Raw genomic sequence first — 20,789 nt, 5'->3', positions numbered from 1 at the left:
AGCAGCCAGGACACTGTGGTGTAAACATTAGCCCATTCTGAACGGGCACCCATTTTGGTGTCAGCATCATGTTATGCTTTAGCTATTGAAAAAATAGCAGATCTACAAGCTCATATCGCGCCACCGAGTGGCGCGATAGAGCTTGTAGGTCTGCTATTTTTGAAAAATCGAAGAATGACTGACATTTCTAGAATCTGATCTCAGGTCAGAATGGGTTGATCAGACCAGTATGTGTCCAGTGGAAACCTCGTATGAATCTGATCTTCAGGTCAGAATGGGTTAGGGCCCGCTGGGATATGTCTGCCCGGCTGTATGTGGGACTCTGTCGCTCTGATCTGTGGCTCCACCTCAGAAACATGCAGGGGGGGGGGTCTACTGTAACTCCATTCCTTTGCACACGGAAGCTCAATGCAAGTCAGTGCAATCCAAAAAACAACTTTGGATGCAAGTTCACTGCTTGAATGACTGTCAAACAATATAATAAATCTGGTTATTTGTATTCAATAGTGGAACATTATCCATCTATTGATTCATGGAACCTGTGTGTGTCCCGGACATAACTTACCAACGAAACAGCCTCAATGACCCCTGGGTGTGCCATGGCCAGTGGCAACTTGATCGGATTCCGACCGAACTGTCCGAAGCTCTACAAGCTCAGGCAATTTGGTGTAGACTAGAGGGAAGAAAGTATAGACCCCTGGGTGGGCCCGATCAATGAATATACTGTAATATCAAAGTGGTTATAGTCAAATAAGTCAATGCTAATAAAAAAGGTTTATTTTTAGCGCACATCCTCGGTCATATGGTTCACAATATATGCCAAAAAGAAAATAAATCGATATCAAAATCGAGTTGAGTATAGACCAACAGATTTTAACTATTAACCACTCGTCCTGCTGTTGCTACTGTGACACCTGTATTTCCCCGTGGGGATCAATAAAGGTTTATCTTGTTTATAAACAAGAATGCACATCCACTAACGGCGGGGCTCCACCGGGCGCGTGTGACGCGGGTCAAAAAACTAACCGGGGCAATTTTAAAGCAGTCACCGAGCGCAGCGCAACGCAGGCAGTGGAGCCACCCTTCATTGATTAAAAAGGGAACATTCCCAGAAATACTGGCAGGACATCCATTCCACCTTGGAGACCATTCTGTGTTTTGAGATACCTCTGTCTGTTTCTTTTCTACTGTTGGGAAATATCCCTGAAGAGTTTCTAACACATGATAAATATTTAATCAAGATCCTCTTAGCAGCAAGTAAAAAAGCAATCACACGACGCTGGTGCCAGCAGGACCCACCAACGAAAGATCAATGGATGGACATTATTGAGGAACTGTATTCTATGGAAAAACTAACATCCATACTTAGACTACAAGAGGATAAATTCTATAAAAAGTGGGAAAAGTGGAATCTCTTCTCTCAGCCTAGCGATATTACAATTGGATTTCATTGAATGTTTTTTTGTAATATGAGAAATGCAGCCTTTTTTTTTTCCGTTAACTTTTTGTCTTTTTTCTTTCCGTATTGTCCTGTCAGTTGTGTATGTTTTTTCCTTCAATAAAAATTAAGTAAAAAAAAAAAAAAGGGAACATTCCCTGACGGCGACGGAGACGCGACGCTGCCGCGTCCAGTGGAGCCCCGGCGTTTATTAAGCCCCACCGTCTGAGCGGACATTGGTTCACAAGGCTACCCACAAAGAAACCCCCAATGGATACTATGTGGCAACAGCTCTCTGAAAGCCGAAGAGGGTTGTGTGTTAACAGCGAGCTGAATGTATCACATACCAACACTGCCTGTGTTGCATCATTAAGCATCTCTCTCTACACAGCAGGCCCTTAACAGCCTCCTCATGATGAGGTGAGGAAATGGGATCGGTTGAAAAGTTCACCTTGTTGTACACAAGATGAAGGCTGAGAATAGCTTCCTCCGTGCACGCCTGGTCACTTTATAACAATCACTGACAGCGAATAAACACGGCGAGGGACCAGGGGGGCAGTCAGCCAGATATTTCGTGAAGCCTCATTTGAAATCGGTAGTTCATATAATGGCCTGGACTGGACCCAAAAAGCCCCATAGCTCCATAGAGGCCCATGTATTTTGGCCCAACTTCACCTAGACTGTATTACCTTAATAAACATGGTCATGAATACTTTCTGCTTCCAGTCACTAGTTTAAAGTCTCATTTCTAATGTCATAATATTCTTTTTGGAAAATTATTTATAAAATAAATGACCATAAAGTCGCGTATGTTCTGAGGGGCTACCATTACAGTCTATGATCGGGAGTCCCCTCCCACTCGAGTCAAAACGGATCTTGAAAGATGGCGATTTACAGTGCATTAGAATGCAAGGGATTTCAGGCTTCATTTTACGTTCATGTTAGACCCGGGGAACGCTTTGTCCATATTTTTTACAGTCTATGTGAGGGACCGACTTGTAGGCATGCGCGGCATGTACGACTGGGTATGGCTATATTGATATATTGACTATATTGACTATATTGAAACCTCAGTTATTTTATGACAATATTCATTTAAATTATAAGGGGAAGAAGAAAGTACTGGCCTCTAACATCACCCGTCAGCTCACCAATACTGTCACTACATGACGCCAATTACTAACTAACACATCCCCTTCCTCCACATTTCCACTCCCCCCTCCACCACAAATTGCCATGGCCCCTCTGTTATCCCGGTTATTATATCTCACAAAACCCCATAATATTAGACACCTGCATCATGTTCCACCCCAAAACATGCCTCCAACCCAACCGCGTCCACAGGTTCCCACTGCTGGAAGTATTATTGGCAAGCAAACATTTCAATCTGCGCTGAAATGGAATCATTTCAATTTGCGCTGAAGGTCTCTGAGATCGTCATCCCAAGTAAAGCCCTGCTGGTCGTTACACCCACAAAACTAAGAACTAAAAGGTGATCGAGCCTTTGCTAGTTTCGACTATGAAACGATCTCCCGGAACCACCTGAAATCTGTGGCCTCTGTGGACCTTTTAAAAAGAACATTTAAAGACCCACCTTTTTTAAGACAGGCCTTTGCTGTATTGATTTCTTGATTTTTACCAGTGCCGTTTGCTCTGTCTTCTTTTTATTTGCTTCATTCTTATAATTTGTATTATTTCTTATTATTAATATTACTATTGTTACTATTGACACTTTGTGACTATGATGTCTGTGAAATGTGCTCTATAAATAGCCCATTCTGACCGGGCACCCATTTTGGTGTTGGCATCATGTTATGCTTTAGCTATTGAAGAATAGCAGATCTACTAGCTCATATCGCGCCACCGAGTGGCGCGATACGAGCTTGTAGGTCTGCTATTTTTGAAAAATCGAAGACACTTTTAGAATCTGATCTCAGGTCAGAATGGGTTAATAATGAAACTGTCAGGATGTAATAGACATTTCTAGAATCTGATCTCAGGTCAGAATGGGATAGAATCTACTTACTTACTGTACTTACTGTACTGTGCATGCATGTACAGTACTGTACCTGGGGCTGGTTGGTGGAGTTGAGGATGAGGGCCCACAGATCTGCCCGGAGCCCGGTGGGACAGCCCTGTCTGCTGTACTGCTGCGCTGCAGCGCAGTCCTGCGCAGACAACACTGGTAAGGGAGAGAGACAGGAACAGTTACCAACAGCCAAGGCAACCGCCATCCATCACCAATCCATCGACATACTAGCCTGGTTAATAAACCAGACCGAATCAGCCGTTGGCAAAAATAAATTGCCTGCCGGCGGATTACGGTCTGGAGAGGCTCAATTGTACGCCCATTTCCTACACCAGAGAAATGGGGCGGCCAATCGGGACACGGTATGCAATATGGGCGGGCTTTGGTACAGTGACTTTCAATGCTTGAGACCTTTGACTGACAGTAGCTCTGACCAATTGCGTCAAAGAGAAAATGTTTCAACCCGCCCCCCTGGAAATGAAATCCAAGCTGAGCCTCCCCAGACTAATATCCCGCGGTCCGTGCGATATTAGTCTGGTTTATTAACCAGGCTATCGACATACACCGAGTGTGAAAACTGATTTATTTATTATTATTTTTTTTTTACGTTCCGTTTTTTTGCATTTTTTGGATGCGTTATATATATTCAGGGATAAAACTCTCCAGTAAAATTTGTATACAGAACAATTCATGGTCTTGAACACATCAAGATAGGCTGACAAGCTACAAGCTAAGAGAGACTCCCTATTGTAAACAAGTGTAATGCTTTACGGTGTCGTCCACAGTTTTTGTATTGAGTTGTGCTTGAAATGTACTGTAATTCTACAAACTGTTAATAAATACTTCAATCGATCAAACAAACACACGCAAAGAACAGAACACTGCAACCCTTTTGGCAGGGTGTAAAGCGAGTGCAGGCCGTGGCACAGTGGCCTTTCTGAACCGCTTGGGATTCACCCCCTTGCCTGAGGACAAGCGTCTGCACAGAAATGGCTCTGCCAAACAAACGCCTGTTAACAATTAGTCATCACATTAGCCCAGAAAGCCACTCAACAGTTTTGAACACAGACAATTTACAATTTACAATTTAGGCATTTAGCAGACGCTCTTAATCCAGAGCGACTTACATTTAAGCAAGAACAAAAGCATGGGAATACATCACATGAAAGCATTTATCATGAAACATGCGTAAGCTAAGAAAGTAACAGTGGAATATCTATATAATTAAACTATACATACACTATACATATAAACTATACATATTTACTACTATGCTATACATATGTACTATGGCGTGCTATGACTATATACAATACAATTATAGTGCTGTCTACATAACATGCTATAAGTCTGTGTCAAATGCTATCTAAGCCAACAGAAATGCTATCTAAGGGGTTAGGGTAAGTGCTATGGGCCAAGACAGACACTACAACAAAAATCGAAACTCCAGTCCACTTCCATCAAGCAATGACAGTGCCCAAAACACGCACGGTCCTTGACTTGAGGTGTTAAGTCAGCCATAAACATGAAACACCCTTCAGGACCGTATATACGCTGTGGCTCCCTGGCAAACACACGGCAGCCAAGGAGTGGGACCGAGCCAACACACAGGCTATTAAGCGTGCGTGTGTGTATATATGAAATGGTGGCTGTGTGCTTAAGAGTCCCGCAGATTGGAAAGACTGATTGGGGTTTAGAAGAGGTCAGTGTTTACGTTGGATTCATAGAATCATAGCACGCTGATGAGTGTTGAGTTAAAGTGTCGCCTCTCGGCCTGTTAGGAGAGACGGCGGGGGACGACGGCACTTGAGAGGGCGAAGGAGACGATTAATTATGGCAGGAGATGACATCAGGGTTATGTGTGTGTGAGGGAGAGACAGACATCAGGGTTATGTGAGGGAGAGACAGACATCAGGGTTATGTGTGAGGGAGAGACAGACATCAGGGTTGTGTGAGGGAGAGACAGACATCAGGGTTATGTGTGAGGGAGAGACAGACATCAGGGTTATGTGTGAGGGAGAGACAGACATCAGGGTTATGTGTGAGGGAGAGACAGACATTAGGGTTATGTGTGAGGGAGAGACAGACATCAGGGTTATGTGTGAGGGAGAGACAGACATTAGGGTTATGTGTGAGGGAGAGACAGACATCAGGGTTATGTGTGAGGGAGAGACAGACATCAGGGTTATGTGTGAGGGAGAGACAGACATCAGGGTTATGTGAGAGGGAGAGACAGACATCAGGGTTATGTGTGAGGGAGAGACAGACATCGGGGTTATGTGTGAGGGAGAGACAGACATCAGGGTTATGTGTGAGGGAGAGACAGACATCAGGGTTATGTGTGAGGGAGAGACAGACATCAGGGTGATGTGTGAGGGAGAGACAGACATCAGGGTTATGTGTGAGGGAGAGACAGACATCAGGGTTATGTGTGAGCTGAAGGAGAGGGAAAGAGAGCAAAAGTTGAGTCAAAGGCAGAGGGAGAGAAGGAAAGAATCACTCAGACATGCTTTTATGAATTTTGAAAAAGTAAACACTATTTCCGAATATTCTCATATTTTCACTTTCTCTTTGTATATGCAGAACACACTTTTGAAAAGGCCTGATGTTGACCAAAATTGTGCTATACAAAATTGAATAACACGAATAATCATGGGATGATTGAAAGGATACTGTACTAAAACAAACACGTAACAACAGTAAGCGAGCAGGTCAACTATACAATATGTCCAGCGGTCCCAGGCAGCAATATACAGAAAATAAACTTGTTCAAACACTAGTGCATTGCCCGGGGTCCCCCAGGGGTCTACTAGGGGTCCCCCAGGGGTCTACTAGGTCCCCCAGGGGTCTACTAGGGGTCCCCCAGGGGTCTACTGGGGTCCCCCAGGGGTCTACTAGGTCCCCTCCTTTATTCCCTCTACAACAAGGGTGCCCAAAAGGTAGATCCTGATCTGCCAGTAGATCACAAAGGCTCCACCTTTGCACCAGCACGATAGACCACATGACATGCCCCTAAAATATATATAATCTACCACTTGAATTAACGTGACTTGATTGATTGACATCAAAAAGGGCCCGTTAGCTCATAAACTCAAATGCAATTTGTTTTCAAGAGTGTTGCACACAAACATTAGTAGCATTATAAAGTTATAATAAAACCTACCAATTCCATTTCCCCCCCTCTATTTCCCGTTCCAAGTGTGTCTTATGTAACTTTAAACTTTTTACACAGCAAAAGGGGTTATAATGATTTTGGTCAGTAGATCTTGTTGAACTGGTTTATTTTGAAGTAGCTCTCAAGAAAGAAAAGTGTGGGCACACCCTGCTCTACAACAATAAGGGGCCTTTCTCGGCCCCACCCCTCGCCAACTGTTTATATTTAGTTTCCAAGATGGCTGCAGCTACCAGGAGGGTGTGGGGGCGGAGGTGAGCGGGAGGCCTTGTAGATGTGCTTGTATAGATGCTATTTTCACAGAATATTCACCTATTACGACATATCCATATCAGGGGCCGTCAGGGTCCAGGTGGATCAGCTTGAACAAAGTACAGATGATCACAAGCAGCCCCACAGCAGCGAGACGCTTCGGCCGGAGCCTTCCTCCGCGTAATTAGCAATTATCACGCTCAGGAAGGCACATGGCGAAACGTCCGCTGCTCTTGCGAGGTCATTAACCCATTCTGACCTGAGATCAGATTCATACGAGGTTTCCGCCGGACACACACTGGTCCTGATGAACCCATTCTGACCTGAGATCAGATTCTAAAAATGTCAGTCGTTCTTCGATTTTTTTTCAAAAGTAGCAGACCTACAAGCTCGTATCGCGCCACTCGGTGGCGCGATACGAGCTTGTAGATCTGCTATTTTTAAATAGCTAAAGCATGACATGATGCCGACACCAAAATGGGTGCCCGGTCAGAATGGATTAAAATAAAAGATCCTAAAAGGACGTCCTGTGAGTGCTGGTGATCCTTTGTGTTACCTATCCACTTCGTGCCTTGTGTGTCACAAGGCCCTCACAGAGCACTTCCACTTTTCATGGCCGGTGTTTGATCCTTTGTACTAGTATCTTTTCAGATCCGTTTGCCCGGTAACCGAGATGACTGTTCCCGTTCTCCTTTTCAAGCTTTAACCAGGACTATGTAGGGAACTGCCAGGAACAACTAATGGTCCTCGACAGTGACCTTTTTTTGAGGGCATGTAGATCAGAAATGGAAGACGTGGCCAACCCGTTGAGAACCTTAATAACTAGAACTGCACTCTGTCGAGTGCCTACTTGCACATTGCACTAGGGCTGACCTCGATTAGTCGAATAGTCGACTAATCGATCGGAACGGGTCTCAGTCGACTGACCACCTCTTAGTCGATGTTCATCAAAAACAAAGAATTGTATATAAAAATACAATATTTACAAAAATATACAAAATATTGTATTATTCCACTAGGTCTGTGGGGGACATAAACACATTTGAACATTCTGACTGTTCAAATCTCCAATGTGCATGTGGAGTGTGTCTGCCTGTGTGGCAATGTGCCACTGCCTGTGACTTGAATCGCACAGTGCGCTGGCCTGACAGCAAATGTATTCATCTATCAGTCGACTATACAAATCCTTAGTCGGGGACAGCCCTACATTGCACACAAGTAGGCCATAAATGGCCTATTAGTGTGCAAGTACTGTCGAGTGTCGACCGCTACAAACTTTTATATCTCAAAACATTGAAATTAATTACGAAAGTAATTACGATGCGTTTCAATATTGGTTGGGTAACAGGTAACGTACCAGTATGTATGTATACATGTAATGCATGTAAGTTGACAGTACTATACTGTGTTCGTCTGGCTTTTTTATGCGTATGCTCGGAGGTATATATTATCCCATTCTGACCTGAGATCAGATTCATACGAGGTTTCCACTGGACACACACTGGTCTGATGAACCCATTCTGACCTGAGATCAGATTCTAAAAATGTCAGTCGCTCTTCGATTTAAAAAAAAATAGCAGACCTACAAGCTCGTATCGCGCCACTCGGTGGTGCGATATGAGCTTGTAGATCTGCTATTTTTCAATAGCTAAAGCATAACATGATGCTGACACCAAAATGGGTGCCCGGTCAGAATGGGTTATATACTGATGTTGATGGTGACGTAATTGAGATATGTATCAATGGTTATAACTGGCTTTCGATGGCGACGTAATAAAGATAGGTTTCAGATTACATAACGTGTATACATACAGACATTACCTTTAATTCGCCCGACACTGAAACATATCCCAATTACGTCACCATTAACATCATCAGTATATATACCTCCGAGCATACGCACACGCGTACGAGCACGACCACAGTACTTGTGTGCTCTGCTTGCGAAACTAATAAAACCTTTCCGAATGGATACTGCAGAGAGCCGATGGAGAGAGGCCCAAAGCCACGTGGATGATTCTCTCTATGTCATGGAAGAAGACTTGACCTTCAACAAGCTTTGAGAGTGTATTCTCTAATATTAAATCTGAGGTGTCCTGAAGATTTTTAGCATGCGATTGTAGTGTGGATGTAAAACTCTGGCCATGTCAATGAGGCAATGTGAAAGTGTTTAAATAGTAACCAAACCCCTGCCCCCCCCTTACCTTTATTCCCGATTTGAACATACTCGCTTTCAAACAAATCTGTGCAGCGATGGGAGAGAAGGAACAGGAATACATCAGCGATCACCAGGGAGGGATCCGCTTTAAAATCACGTCCAACTTTATCAGCTTGATTTACAAACACACAACCAGACGACAATACTATTTAAATCCTGAGACTATAAAACTGACTATTACTGTTCATACAGAGATATGGTTTGAGAGATACCAGAGCGGAACGGTGCAGCCCTGAAGCCTGCTTTGTTTACACCCGTTTGCATCTGCTGTGTTTATAAAGTAAACACATGTTTATCCGTGTTTTCACTGATTAATCCATCAGCGCCAACATTTTCCTACAGACTGAGGCCTCTTTTAGACGGCGACCATCTCCATATAACACGTCAAAGTCCCGTTGCGTTCTCATTTTTTCTTACCCTTTACACGAGAACGCACACGTTATGATATAATGTGCTATTATGCTATACTGTCGCTAGGTGGCGATAACGGGCTGCCAAATAGACAGGTCACCCACGTACAAGAAGAAGACGCAAGTGGCGCAACACTGCTCTGGGCGCGCCATGGGATGATATATATTTATTAAATAAACGCTGCTGCCGCGGCTGCCGTCTATCACAAGGCTTTTTATTTACATCATGGTTTTACATTCAACATCGCTGATGAGCAGCACTTTGTAGGCGAGGAGGGAGGCTTGTTCAGGAACTCCATTATATCATATATGGCTCTGCATCAATGTAATAAACATATGCGCTGTGAGCCAACGTGAGCCATGATGTCATAAGTTTTGCGGATTCACCGTTTTGCCTGTTTATATGGAGACCATAGGAAACGGTGTTCTCAAAGACTTCTACTCTGGGAGGTGGTTTCACTTCGTTGCGTTTTCACCTAAATGACAGCAGCAAACTATACTTTATTTTGACGTTTTATATGAACACCATCCTCGTGTAAATAGCACCTTAGTAATGTTCATTACTGGAAGCCAGGAAAATGTGTAATTTAGATCACAATTGTAGTCATTCTAATTTGTGACTAACTAATACTTGTATCAACAAATAACATTTCACCTCTGATCATGAAAATTCCACAATATTTTTTTCAATTGAACATATAGATGAAATTGTGTAAATCGATCTCTGTCCATTTTCTATTTGAGATTTTGAGGTTTTTAATTTATTGCCACCTTATCTGTAGATCAAATGAGTGTCAAAGTATTTCGGAATATTGCCACACATGCACTTTGATCAGTCATATAAACTCCTAGTGACTGAATAAAATGGTATGAATAAAAGCTGAATAAAAGCGGACACAATTCTAACAAGACATTTTACAGTAGTTGACTGACGTTTTGATGATTACCTGGATGCATGTGAGAGTTGTCATCGATACCCAGCTGGCCAGTGGTCAAGCTTAGTTCTGAATAAGCCTCTCTCTGATGGGTGAAAAACAAACAGGCTTCAATCTGACTGTTACTCGACAACCTTTAGAGAAACTTTGTACCATTTATATTTCCAGTAATTGCAGACACTGCTATATACAGCATTTGATGTATGGTATGTATGTGCTAGTTCTTCCAGGGAATCCAATTCAGTTATTATTTAGTCACAAGTACTTACTTTGACATACTTTTCATTGATTATATTTATATAACACCCACACAGACTTTCACTTACAACATCTTTCAAAACATTAGCAAAACAGCAGTTCTCGCTTCCCTTGTTAACTCTTTGCCAGATCCAAGGCATTTCAATGTAGTTGATAGGATTCTCCATGCCGTTTTTGAATGATTTTTTGAGAATTCTCTGTTGTGACTGTGCGACAACGAAAGACCTTCAGAGAAAGCTTGACTTGTCTGCTTCCAGGAACTGAGTTGATAAAATGTTTAGTTTTTGTGTTGGAAGCCATTTAACCCATTCTGACCGGGCACCCATTTTGGTGTCAGCATCATGTTATGCTTTAGCTATTGAAAAATAGCAGATCTACAAGCTCATATCGCGCCACCGAGTGGCGCGATACGAGCTTGTAGGTCTGCTATTTTTGAAAGAAATCGAAGAACGACTGACATTTTTAGAATCTGATCTCAGGTCAGAATGGGTTAAAAGAGCCTGCATTTACACTGTGTAGTGTTTCTAGGACAACAAAATAAAAAAGGTTTGAAGTTTTATTTTCCAAAAATTATTTCATTGGACCACGCACAGAACATGGGAAACAAATGCACACAACGGCCGCCGGGCCGCAAGGCACAAAAAACAATCATACTAATATGGGGGGAGTGAACACAACGGAGACAGTGCTTCTTTCACCTGACAAATATCACTATGTGATCATTTCTTGTTTTGTGAGGTGTTGTGAGCTTGTAGATTGGCTTTTTTGTAATTTTTTTGTACCTTTATACAACACTCTTGTACGATGAAGTAAAGGAAACTAAAATAAAATAAAGTTGGAACAGAAACACACACAAAGGGCGACAGTCAGTCAGGCCCCTCCCTACCATCTGCCGGACGTCCCTCACATTGAGTGGCACTTGGATTAGACCCCAGTGGCTCCTGGCGCTGACCTCCTCACAGTTATCGTGGTTGGGGTTCCGCAAGCTGACGAGTACCTGCCGAGCATGGGAGAGGTCGCGTTAAAAAACATGCCCGCCAAGCGCCATTCTTCTCCATCATCTCAAGACCATTTACAATGAACAGCTGCGAATAATTTGATAAGTCAGGAGTCCAATTACCTCCAGAAAGTCCTTGGGGGCATAAACAGGCCTGAAGCGACTTAAATCTGACCAGGAAGACAAGAATGTAAGGAAATTGCACATGAGTTCATGTCATTTTTGCAATTATGTACATACTGTGCATTACTGTTGAGTACATCTGACTAACATAAAACTAGCTTTCCATTACGCTCATTAACGGTAAGTACAAATGGGCCTTGAACCAGATGACACCTACAGAAGTCATGGTGATTCCGCCAGACATCCAGTAGGACTGTGAGCCAGTGCAGCCCAGAGAAGGGCTACGTTTAGCATGGAGGTGGAGGAATTCCTGTCGTTATCGCGTCTCTGTCTGGGGAGTCTGGACAGCCTCTGCTGTATTCTCACAACCCCTGGTGTTTATAGGCCGGGGACGGCACATGGCTCGAAATGTTATCATAGCCTACTCTGTACAGATAGCATTGTTAGGATACTAGTGGCTCTTTTTAACTTAAAAGAACTAGGCGAACCATGCCGTGTCGTGTGAAGTATTTCACAGGTTCTGGATTAGTTTGCACGTTGGTCACATCATGCGATGTGTTCATGATTTGCAGCATTTTGTTTGAAACTGAGCACTCCTGTGAACTTTGGAAGCCAATCTTAACCAATCAGGATGGAGTCTGAGAAATCTGAAAGACCCGTTTCGTTGAATGGCTCTAGAGAGACTGTGTACCAATTTGCGCGATGTTTGGACATGGTTCTTGTTCTCGGATCCAAATGTTGGCCGTGCTCCAACACTGCTCCCCCTTCAAGGGAACTTCTGGTTATAATGGAGACGAGAACAAAACGAAAAAAACGACATGACAATGTCCTCTCGTTTTAACATCATTGCTTAATGTACTGAGAGTGGGGGGGGGGGGGGGGGGGGGTTGTACAATTCTTGTCAGCAAGGGAAGCTACAATATGACGACCTGTGAGCTAGTAGACGCTAATCTGATAAAATGAAGACATGCCAGCACTCAATAAATTATATGTCCTTTTCACATGATTTATTTATCTCTGACGAACAGACAACGTAGTTTACCTCTGACGAGCAGACAACATCGTTGTGTGCTCGTCAGAGGTAAATAAATCATGTGAAAAGGACATATACTGTATTGAGTGCTGGCATTTCTTCATTGTATCATGTACTGTACCATGGAGCCTTGCACCTAGAAGCATTGCTTCTCTAACCTGGAGTGCTGCGGGTTGTCTGCTTCGGCAGTACTCTCTACTTCTGCTAATCTCAAATACACCCGTGCCTGATTTTGCTGCCAAACTTATCTAGTGAAAACTTGGGTCTGGAGAAGAGCTAGTGTCCACACCTGGTTCATCGGTGCCCATCTCATTCCATTTGTTGGTCAGCTCATTCTGCTCCGCTACAGGCCTCTGCGGAGCAGGGAGAAGAAAGGTGTCATGTGGGCCTAAATCAGCAGGATACATCCTGAATAAGCATGTTTATTAAAATAATAAAAACACCGGGAGCTCCAAACCCTGACCAAACCCGTTTCTCTTGTTCCAAGTCTCTCCTCTCCGGAAGATATGACCGATTATGTAGTTATTATGACCTTGACCTTTTTGTCCCAAAATGTCTTTAAAGCATAAGGAAATAATCCCAGAAGCTACAACAGAGAAATATTGTGAATATGCTCAGCTCAGCCTTGATTGAAAACACATTTAGGCACCTTGCGAGCCAGTGGGACTTCCAGTTCTGTACACATGCTGTTTAGGCTTTTGAGGATGCGTTTCTCCCAGTTGGTCTGTCAAGGAGAAAACGAACACACGCAAACACACGAACACACGCACACACACACACACACACACACACACACACACACACACACACACACACACACACACACACACACACACACACAGTTAGTGGCAGATACGGTGCTACAAAGAACATAGTGGTAACTAGAAAAAGTGCCCTTCTGGGCACATGTCTCCACCAGGATAGGAATATAGGACATTGCAGCTTGCCTTCATCTGGTGGTTGGATAAAAGGGCAACAAAAGTAAACTAGTGGGAATGTGCGTGCACAATTTCACGGAAATCACGCGATGTGTTCATGATTTGCAGCATTTTGTTTGAAACTGAGCACTCCTGTGAACTTTGGAAGCCAATCTTAACCAATCAGGATGGAGTCTGAGAAATCTGAAAGACCCGTTTCGTTGAATGGCTCTAGAGAGACTGTGTACCAATTTGCGCGATGTTTGGACAAAATCTGTAGGTGTACTGTGCAAAAACTTGTTTTGCACAAAGCGGCCTCCTGGTGGCGCTATAATTTCCGTTCTGCAAATTTTGGGGCAGAGGTTCATCGTTGGCATCCAGGGAGTGTGTGTGCAAAATTTGGCATCGACCGGGTTAACGGTGCCGGAGATTAGCTGCTCACGGACACACACACGGACGGACACACGGACGGACGGACAGAGTGCAAAACATACTCTCCCCCCATGCCTTCGGCCTGGTGGAGACAAAAAGTGGACCACATCTCCCATGTGGGCAGGCAGAGACTGAGGGAGATAGGAAGAGACAGACTGACCTGTGCCTTGCGCATGTATGACAGAGGCTCTTTGAGGTGTTCTGGAGGGACTGCAGGATGACTGGGGGGAGGTTGGCTGCACAAGAGTAGTGTATAAAAAGTAAAAACCCATGAAATACGAATGGAGAATATTGGAAAGGTTAATACAAAATATACAGTACTGATTAGTGTGTGTGCGTGCGTGCGTATATATAATATAGTGTGTATATAAAATGTTATGCATGATAATATGCCAAAAATAAGTCTGGAGGGCCAAACAAGACCCCCTTGTTTGTATATTTTAGTTATATAAATATGTGTTGCCTACTATTTAGCTTTTTTTCTTCGTTTTATATTTACAATAAAGCATAAAGGGTCAGGTTCAGGGATTCCCACATATTTCAACTCTAGATCCAAAAGATGCATGGTGTCTGCCCGAGACCCAAACTGAAGCCACGTTTTTTTTTAAGTGAAAGTGCGACGTTGCGTTGAATTTCTTATTTTTATTTTATTATTTTCAGTCTTTATTTTATTTTAATTTGTGAAAAGCTTTTGCAATATATATTTCATTATAGGAAACGTGGGACTGCGACCCAGAAATGGCTCCCGATCCACATTGTTTGGGGAAAGACTGCTTTAGTCCCCTGGTGAACTCCTCTAAACCAAGTGTACCACGTGGTTCCCATCTAAGCCCACTTATCATGCCTCAGACATATTGCATGACTCATGGTCTCCTTGTGTTACACAACCTTCACCCCAACATAAACACCCTACAAAACATCGGGTTGACTCGCGCCTAACAGGGGGGAGAGTGTTTTAAGTCACCCTTGAAGAAAAACAGTGGGCGGAGCAGCTGTAGGTGTTTCAATCTATGCCAAAGTCTAATTACTTGCGCAAGCAGAGCGCGCAAGTAATGTTTTCGTCCCGGTCTCTTCCGCCGTGACAGCTGTCCCGCCATTCGATTTACTGATTACGTATACTATATACATAATCAGTAAAAATAAAATAGCAAATTGTGCCTGATCTGCTGGGACCAGAGTACGTGGTGTGTATATGTATGACTAGCTCTTAATGATGACGTAAGAAATATGGTCATTTGTGGTCATTTGGTCCCAGCAAACCAGGCACAGATTTGCTATTTTCTTGCATAAACATCAAATGGCGTGACAGCTGTCATGGTTTTTGGCGCAAAGTAACCACAGTATACCGCTAATCAACTTACAACTACACACTTTATACAGTATAGAGTATAGAGTATATATGTATACGTATATAGTATATGCCTATATACTATATATATACTATATATATTTCTTACGTCATCATTTAGAGCTAGTCATACGTATACTATATACATAATCAGTAAAAATAAAATAGCAAATTGTGCCTGATCTGCTGGGACCAGAGTACATGGTGTGTATGTGTATGACTAGCTCTTAATGATGACGTAAGAAATATGGTCATTTGTGGTCATTTGGTCCCAGCAAACCAGGCACAGATTTGCTGTTTTCTTGCATAAACATCAAATGGCGGGACAGCTGTCACGGTCTTTGGCGCAAAGTAACCACAGTATACCGCTAATCAACTTACAACTACACTCTATATAGTATATATGTATAGGTATATAGTATGCCTATATACTATATATATACTATATATAGTATATGCCTGCTTTGCTGGGACCAAACGACCACAAATGACCATATCTCTTACGTCATCATTTAGAGCTAGTCATACGTATACTATATACATAATCAGTAAAAATAAAATAGCAAGTTGTGCCTGATCTGCTGGGACCAGAGTACGTGGTGTGTGTATATGTATGACTAGCTCTTCACCCAAACTTATATAGATAGAAACTTGAATCATACTTAATAATACTAGGTGTTTATATGCATAAAGTAGGTAGGTAGCAAATAGTTACATCTAAAAATTATACATTTCAAACGTTCCTTCACAGAGATACTGAGATTTGACAGTTTACAGCGGTCGAAAGGACTTGCGCGCTCTGCTTGCGCACTAGTTGGCCATTTATGGCCTACTAGTGTGCAACAAGCAAGTATGCACTCGACAGAGTGCAGTTCTAATTTATAGTCTGTAGTTGGACGTTCACGGTGTCACATCACTTGCTGACAAGAATTATACTCGTCGACTCGGCAAGCAAAACTGTCATGCGATAGGACTATAAATTGGGCTTAAGTACAACAGGGAATATACACCAGTAAAGGGCAAGATCGTGTGCACGCATCCGCCTGGGTGACGGCAGACTGCTGGGCGAGCACTGGCGCTTTGGCATGGGGGGTCAGATCAACATATGGAATGAATTCTGTAGGCTACTGGCCATATATGGAGCGTGTCTTGAGAGTACAGGGTTTGATAGTAGTTGTAGAGTTGCTGGCCAATATTGATGACAACAGGGATCTCCATCCCTGATGATGTCACGAGGCATGACCATATATGGAGACGTGGGGTGACGGACACACTGACTGACTGATGGGAAATGTATGATTTCATAGACCTACGGTCGCTATTATGTCACCTTTCCATCCATGTGAAATGGTAGAGATATCATTGTAGAACAAACGGTTTAATGAATGACATGCTTTTCCCTGTTTGAATCGAATAGAAACTGCATGTTGAAAATAGCACCATGTGACTGTAAAAAATAACTGATGGACTGCCGTTTAATTTCCCACTGGCGAGCTGTGAACACACATAATGGGGAAACGAAACGAAAAGTGCGATTAGATGATAAGAAGAATCAAATAACACAGAAAAGCACGGAGAATATTAAACCGTGTCTTCAATATCCGACGGAGACAAATGGGTCCAACGCAGACTAACACAAATCTCATATCCAGACATTATAGGCGAAGGATAAACAAGGATATTGCAGTGTTGTTTTCGTCGACTAAAACAATGACGAAAGATGTTCGTCGACTACCTTTTTCCGAAAACTAAATGAAAACTAAGCTATGATGACTAAAACTATGACTAAATATATACTGTCGATTTCGTCAACAAATAAAAACGAAAGACTAAAGACTAAAATGTTAGGAAGGGACTAGTGGACAAGAAATCCTTGTCCTCATTTTACAATTAGGACCACCTACTGTAGTGGGAAATCCAATCCTTTTCTAAAGCTGGCAGGGCCAGCCCTCTCATTAGGCAAAGTAGGCAACCGCCTAGGGCGCCATCTAGAGGAAAGGGGGGGGGGGGGGGGGGGGGGGGTGATGGCATTTGCATGATCTGTATTCTATATCACTCGTTTGCAAGTCACATCAGTGTGTGAAATTATCAAATTAACTTTGTGATACTGACTGCAACGGGTCCCGGTAGGGGAGCCTCTGACAGCACAGACTGTTGGCTCACAAAATGTTTGCTATGGCCGAAAGCTCACAATAGATTTCGATTTATGTGTGTGCGTGTGCGTGTGCGTATGCGTGCGTGCGTGTGCGTGTGTGTGTGTCTGTGCACTGTGCGTGTTTGTTTTGTTTCCACTCTTCCGACTGTCTCACAACATTTTAAAACGATTAGATTATTAGAAAAAGCGGATGTACCACCTGCCCCCTTTTCCATTTCAGCTTGGCGGTCGCATAAAAGTGCAAAGCCTATCTAGCATGCTGATTAGAGGAAATGGAAATTCAGAAACATGAAAATATATTTCCATGAATGGAAATGACAAAAACTGCTTGGTGGAGCAGGTGTGCTTCCTCTTGTGGGGATGAAAATAATATAAAGCAGCATGTGGTGGACCATCAGTTCCCTTTTAATGTGCTCTGAATGATGAAGGCTCTGGAGTCTGGATGAACCGCGTTAGCAGCTGGAGGAGCAGAAATCACAGGTAACTGCGTACTTGATCCAACCGTCTTGCATTTGTATTTATTTTTGGAATGCCACTTTTTTTTGTTTGTTTGTTTGTTCTTTGTTCTTTCTGTAGCAACTTTTGTAATTGCAGACTCTCTGGCGTTCATAGATTATGAGTTGTTGTGCATGATAGACTAATCCAAGTGTGGTCGTTTTTGTTTGCGACCTGACAAACCTGTCCGTCAGTCGGGTCACGCCTCCATATGGATGTCTGTCCATTACGCCTCGTGACATCTCCATATATGAAGATCACGACACTTTCCTCATCAAACCCTGGATAGCCATACATGGAGAAGACTGAATCATCACCTAGATCTGCATACTGTATGTATATGGAGCCGGCCAGCAACTCTACATCTGACCTCAAAACCTTAGATCTCCATATATGGAGCTGACCTGTTCTGACATTCCATTATGTTGATCCTCTCCACCCATCCTTAGTCTTCGATGTCTCCATTTTGACTGATACCGGTCCATTCAAACTCTAGACAGGCCCGCCCCAAAGTTATTAGTGCAGCTGCGCCCGGCAGCCGGCGAAAACTAGAGTTCTCAACAGGCCTGATAAAATTAAGGCCCGTCCCTACCTGGGCCCTCATCAATCCCTGTACACTCAAGACACTGCCCCCGCTGCCACCCTTATGCCCCCTAAGGTCTTCCACCGCCGGCTTGCTCGCTTTGCCCAAAAAAATGGCAACAAAGAAATACGGGGAAGCAGCTTTTTGCTTCTACGGGCCGTCGGCTTGGAACAAGCTCCCACTGTACCTTCGTCAGGCAGCCTCTGTAGACATTTTTAAAGCTCAGCTCAAGACCCACTTCTACAACATTGCCTTTAATTGATCTTTTATTTTTTATTTTTCATGACCTCACTGTAACTGCTTGTTTTTTAATGTTGTTGCCTTGCTTTTCTTTTATTCTCCATTGTTCTGTAAAGCACTTTGAGCTGCATTTCATGTCATGAAAGGTGCTATACAAATAAAGTTTTATTATTATTATTATTATTATAGATCTCCATATATGGAGCTGACCTGTTCTGACATTCCATAAGTTGATCTGACCTCATCAAACCCTGTACACTCAGTCAAGACACGCTCCATATATGGCCAGTACAGAATTCATTCCATATGTTGATCTGACCCCCTGCCGTCACCCATGGCGGATGCGTGCACGCAACCTCGTCTTACTGGTACTAAATATACTAATATATGTGACAATATTTTTGTTTGTTTTTGCATTTAAAAACAAAATACTTAAAGGAGTAGTACCAAAAAGAGTTTGACAATACTGGTCTATCCAGTAGGAGACTCAAAGAGTCTGAGCAGCCATGGGTCGATTTACAGTGCCTAAGCCAAGAACTGAAGCAATGAAGAATACAGTCATGTACAGGGCAATGACTTTCTGGAACTCTCTACCAGTATGCATTACAGAAATTAAGGGTAAAAGGCATTTTAAGAAAAGACTGAAGGACTTTTTATATATATGGTAAATTGTAATTCTGTTTATTTTAATGTAATCTAGAGTGAATGCACGGTTGTTGCATGGTTGTTATGCTTTAATGTGTTTATTTTGTGACATCTGTAATGTTGTTCTTATTTCAATTTTTGTATGTATATTATTCTGTGAGGACCCCAGGAAGAATAGCTGTTGCCAGGTGTAACAGCTAATGGGGATCCTAAATAAACTAAACTAAACCAAGCATGCAGTCATAAGGCTTCATGGCATGTGTAATGAAAACAAGTCGTTTTTTGGGTAAACTCCTCCTTTAACACAAATGTGTATAATAGCCCAACAAAGGTTGAAATTGACTTACACGTGCATTTCTCTATATACGGCATTCTGTAGATTTCTTTCCCAACCTGTAAACATAATAGTATTTCTGTATAATTGGTGTAATTATTATTATTATTATAACTAGCAGTATTGTTTGAAGTAATAATAATATAAAGATAAGAATTGTGCTCACATGCATTACCAGAGACAGTACTGTATTTATAATAGCCAAATTATCAAATGTGGGCGTTACCGATTGCAACATGCTTACCTGATGTTTTAAGGAAACTGCGAACATCTTCTTTAAGGGATTCCAATTTTATCTCAGGTTGGTGTAAACAGTCCTAAAAAATGAAATAAAATTAACTTTCACTATTTTGCATGACTGCACTGTCTGTTGTTGTGCTATAAAGTAGGCAGTAGCCTATCAAATAATTAGATAAAAATGTTACAAACGGCAGGCTTCTTGATTGTTCGATTAATCGAAATTGTTAAAAAAAAAAATATATATATATATATATATATATATATATATATATAGGCTACATCACTGCAAAGTGGTCATCTGTTCGAGGTAAACAACTGACTCCGGACGAAATTTTAAGTTGTACACCTCGCAGAGCAACGCTGCTAACGTCAACTCACTTTGGCCTGCCTCTCAATCTGAGAGTGCAAATGGCTTCCTTTCAGTCGCTGGACAATTTGAGCAATTGTCATCGATAACTCGGTTCCGTCCGCCATCATTTTAGACGATTATGATCACAACAGGGCAGTCTGATTTCTAGAATCCATCGAGCACCCA

The 20,789-nt window shown here is 42.6% G+C and overlaps 1 protein-coding gene across 2 annotated transcripts in view; it reads right to left on the bottom strand.

Moving 5' to 3' along the window:
• The window catches only part of tbc1d19 (TBC1 domain family, member 19), a 45,314-nt gene extending 24,525 nt beyond the window's left edge, over window positions 1-20,789 (bottom strand). Inside the window, exons 1-11 of one of the 2 annotated variants that reach the window (XM_083788825.1) lie at window positions 20,633-20,789; window positions 20,259-20,331; window positions 20,028-20,073; window positions 14,375-14,450; window positions 13,515-13,589; window positions 13,155-13,218; window positions 11,833-11,879; window positions 11,599-11,709; window positions 10,467-10,539; window positions 9,096-9,134; window positions 3,508-3,620 (exon numbers count right to left, since the gene is read on the bottom strand). In XM_083788825.1, coding sequence (XP_083644951.1) covers window positions 3,508-3,620; window positions 9,096-9,134; window positions 10,467-10,539; window positions 11,599-11,709; window positions 11,833-11,879; window positions 13,155-13,218; window positions 13,515-13,589; window positions 14,375-14,450; window positions 20,028-20,073; window positions 20,259-20,331; window positions 20,633-20,731 — 816 coding nt within the window. In that variant the 5' untranslated portion in view covers window positions 20,732-20,789. The remainder of the gene's footprint in view (window positions 1-3,507; window positions 3,621-9,095; window positions 9,135-10,466; window positions 10,540-11,598; window positions 11,710-11,832; window positions 11,880-13,154; window positions 13,219-13,514; window positions 13,590-14,374; window positions 14,451-20,027; window positions 20,074-20,258; window positions 20,332-20,632) is intronic. The other variant, XM_083788826.1, reaches the window with a different exon arrangement.

This window comes from Protomyctophum parallelum, assembly GCF_964188405.1.
Source record: "Protomyctophum parallelum genome assembly, chromosome: 18".
Lineage (NCBI taxonomy): Eukaryota > Metazoa > Chordata > Actinopteri > Myctophiformes > Myctophidae > Protomyctophum > Protomyctophum parallelum.
The sequence above is the reverse complement of the archived record's forward strand: the minus strand, read 5'-3'. Positions and strand labels throughout refer to the sequence as shown.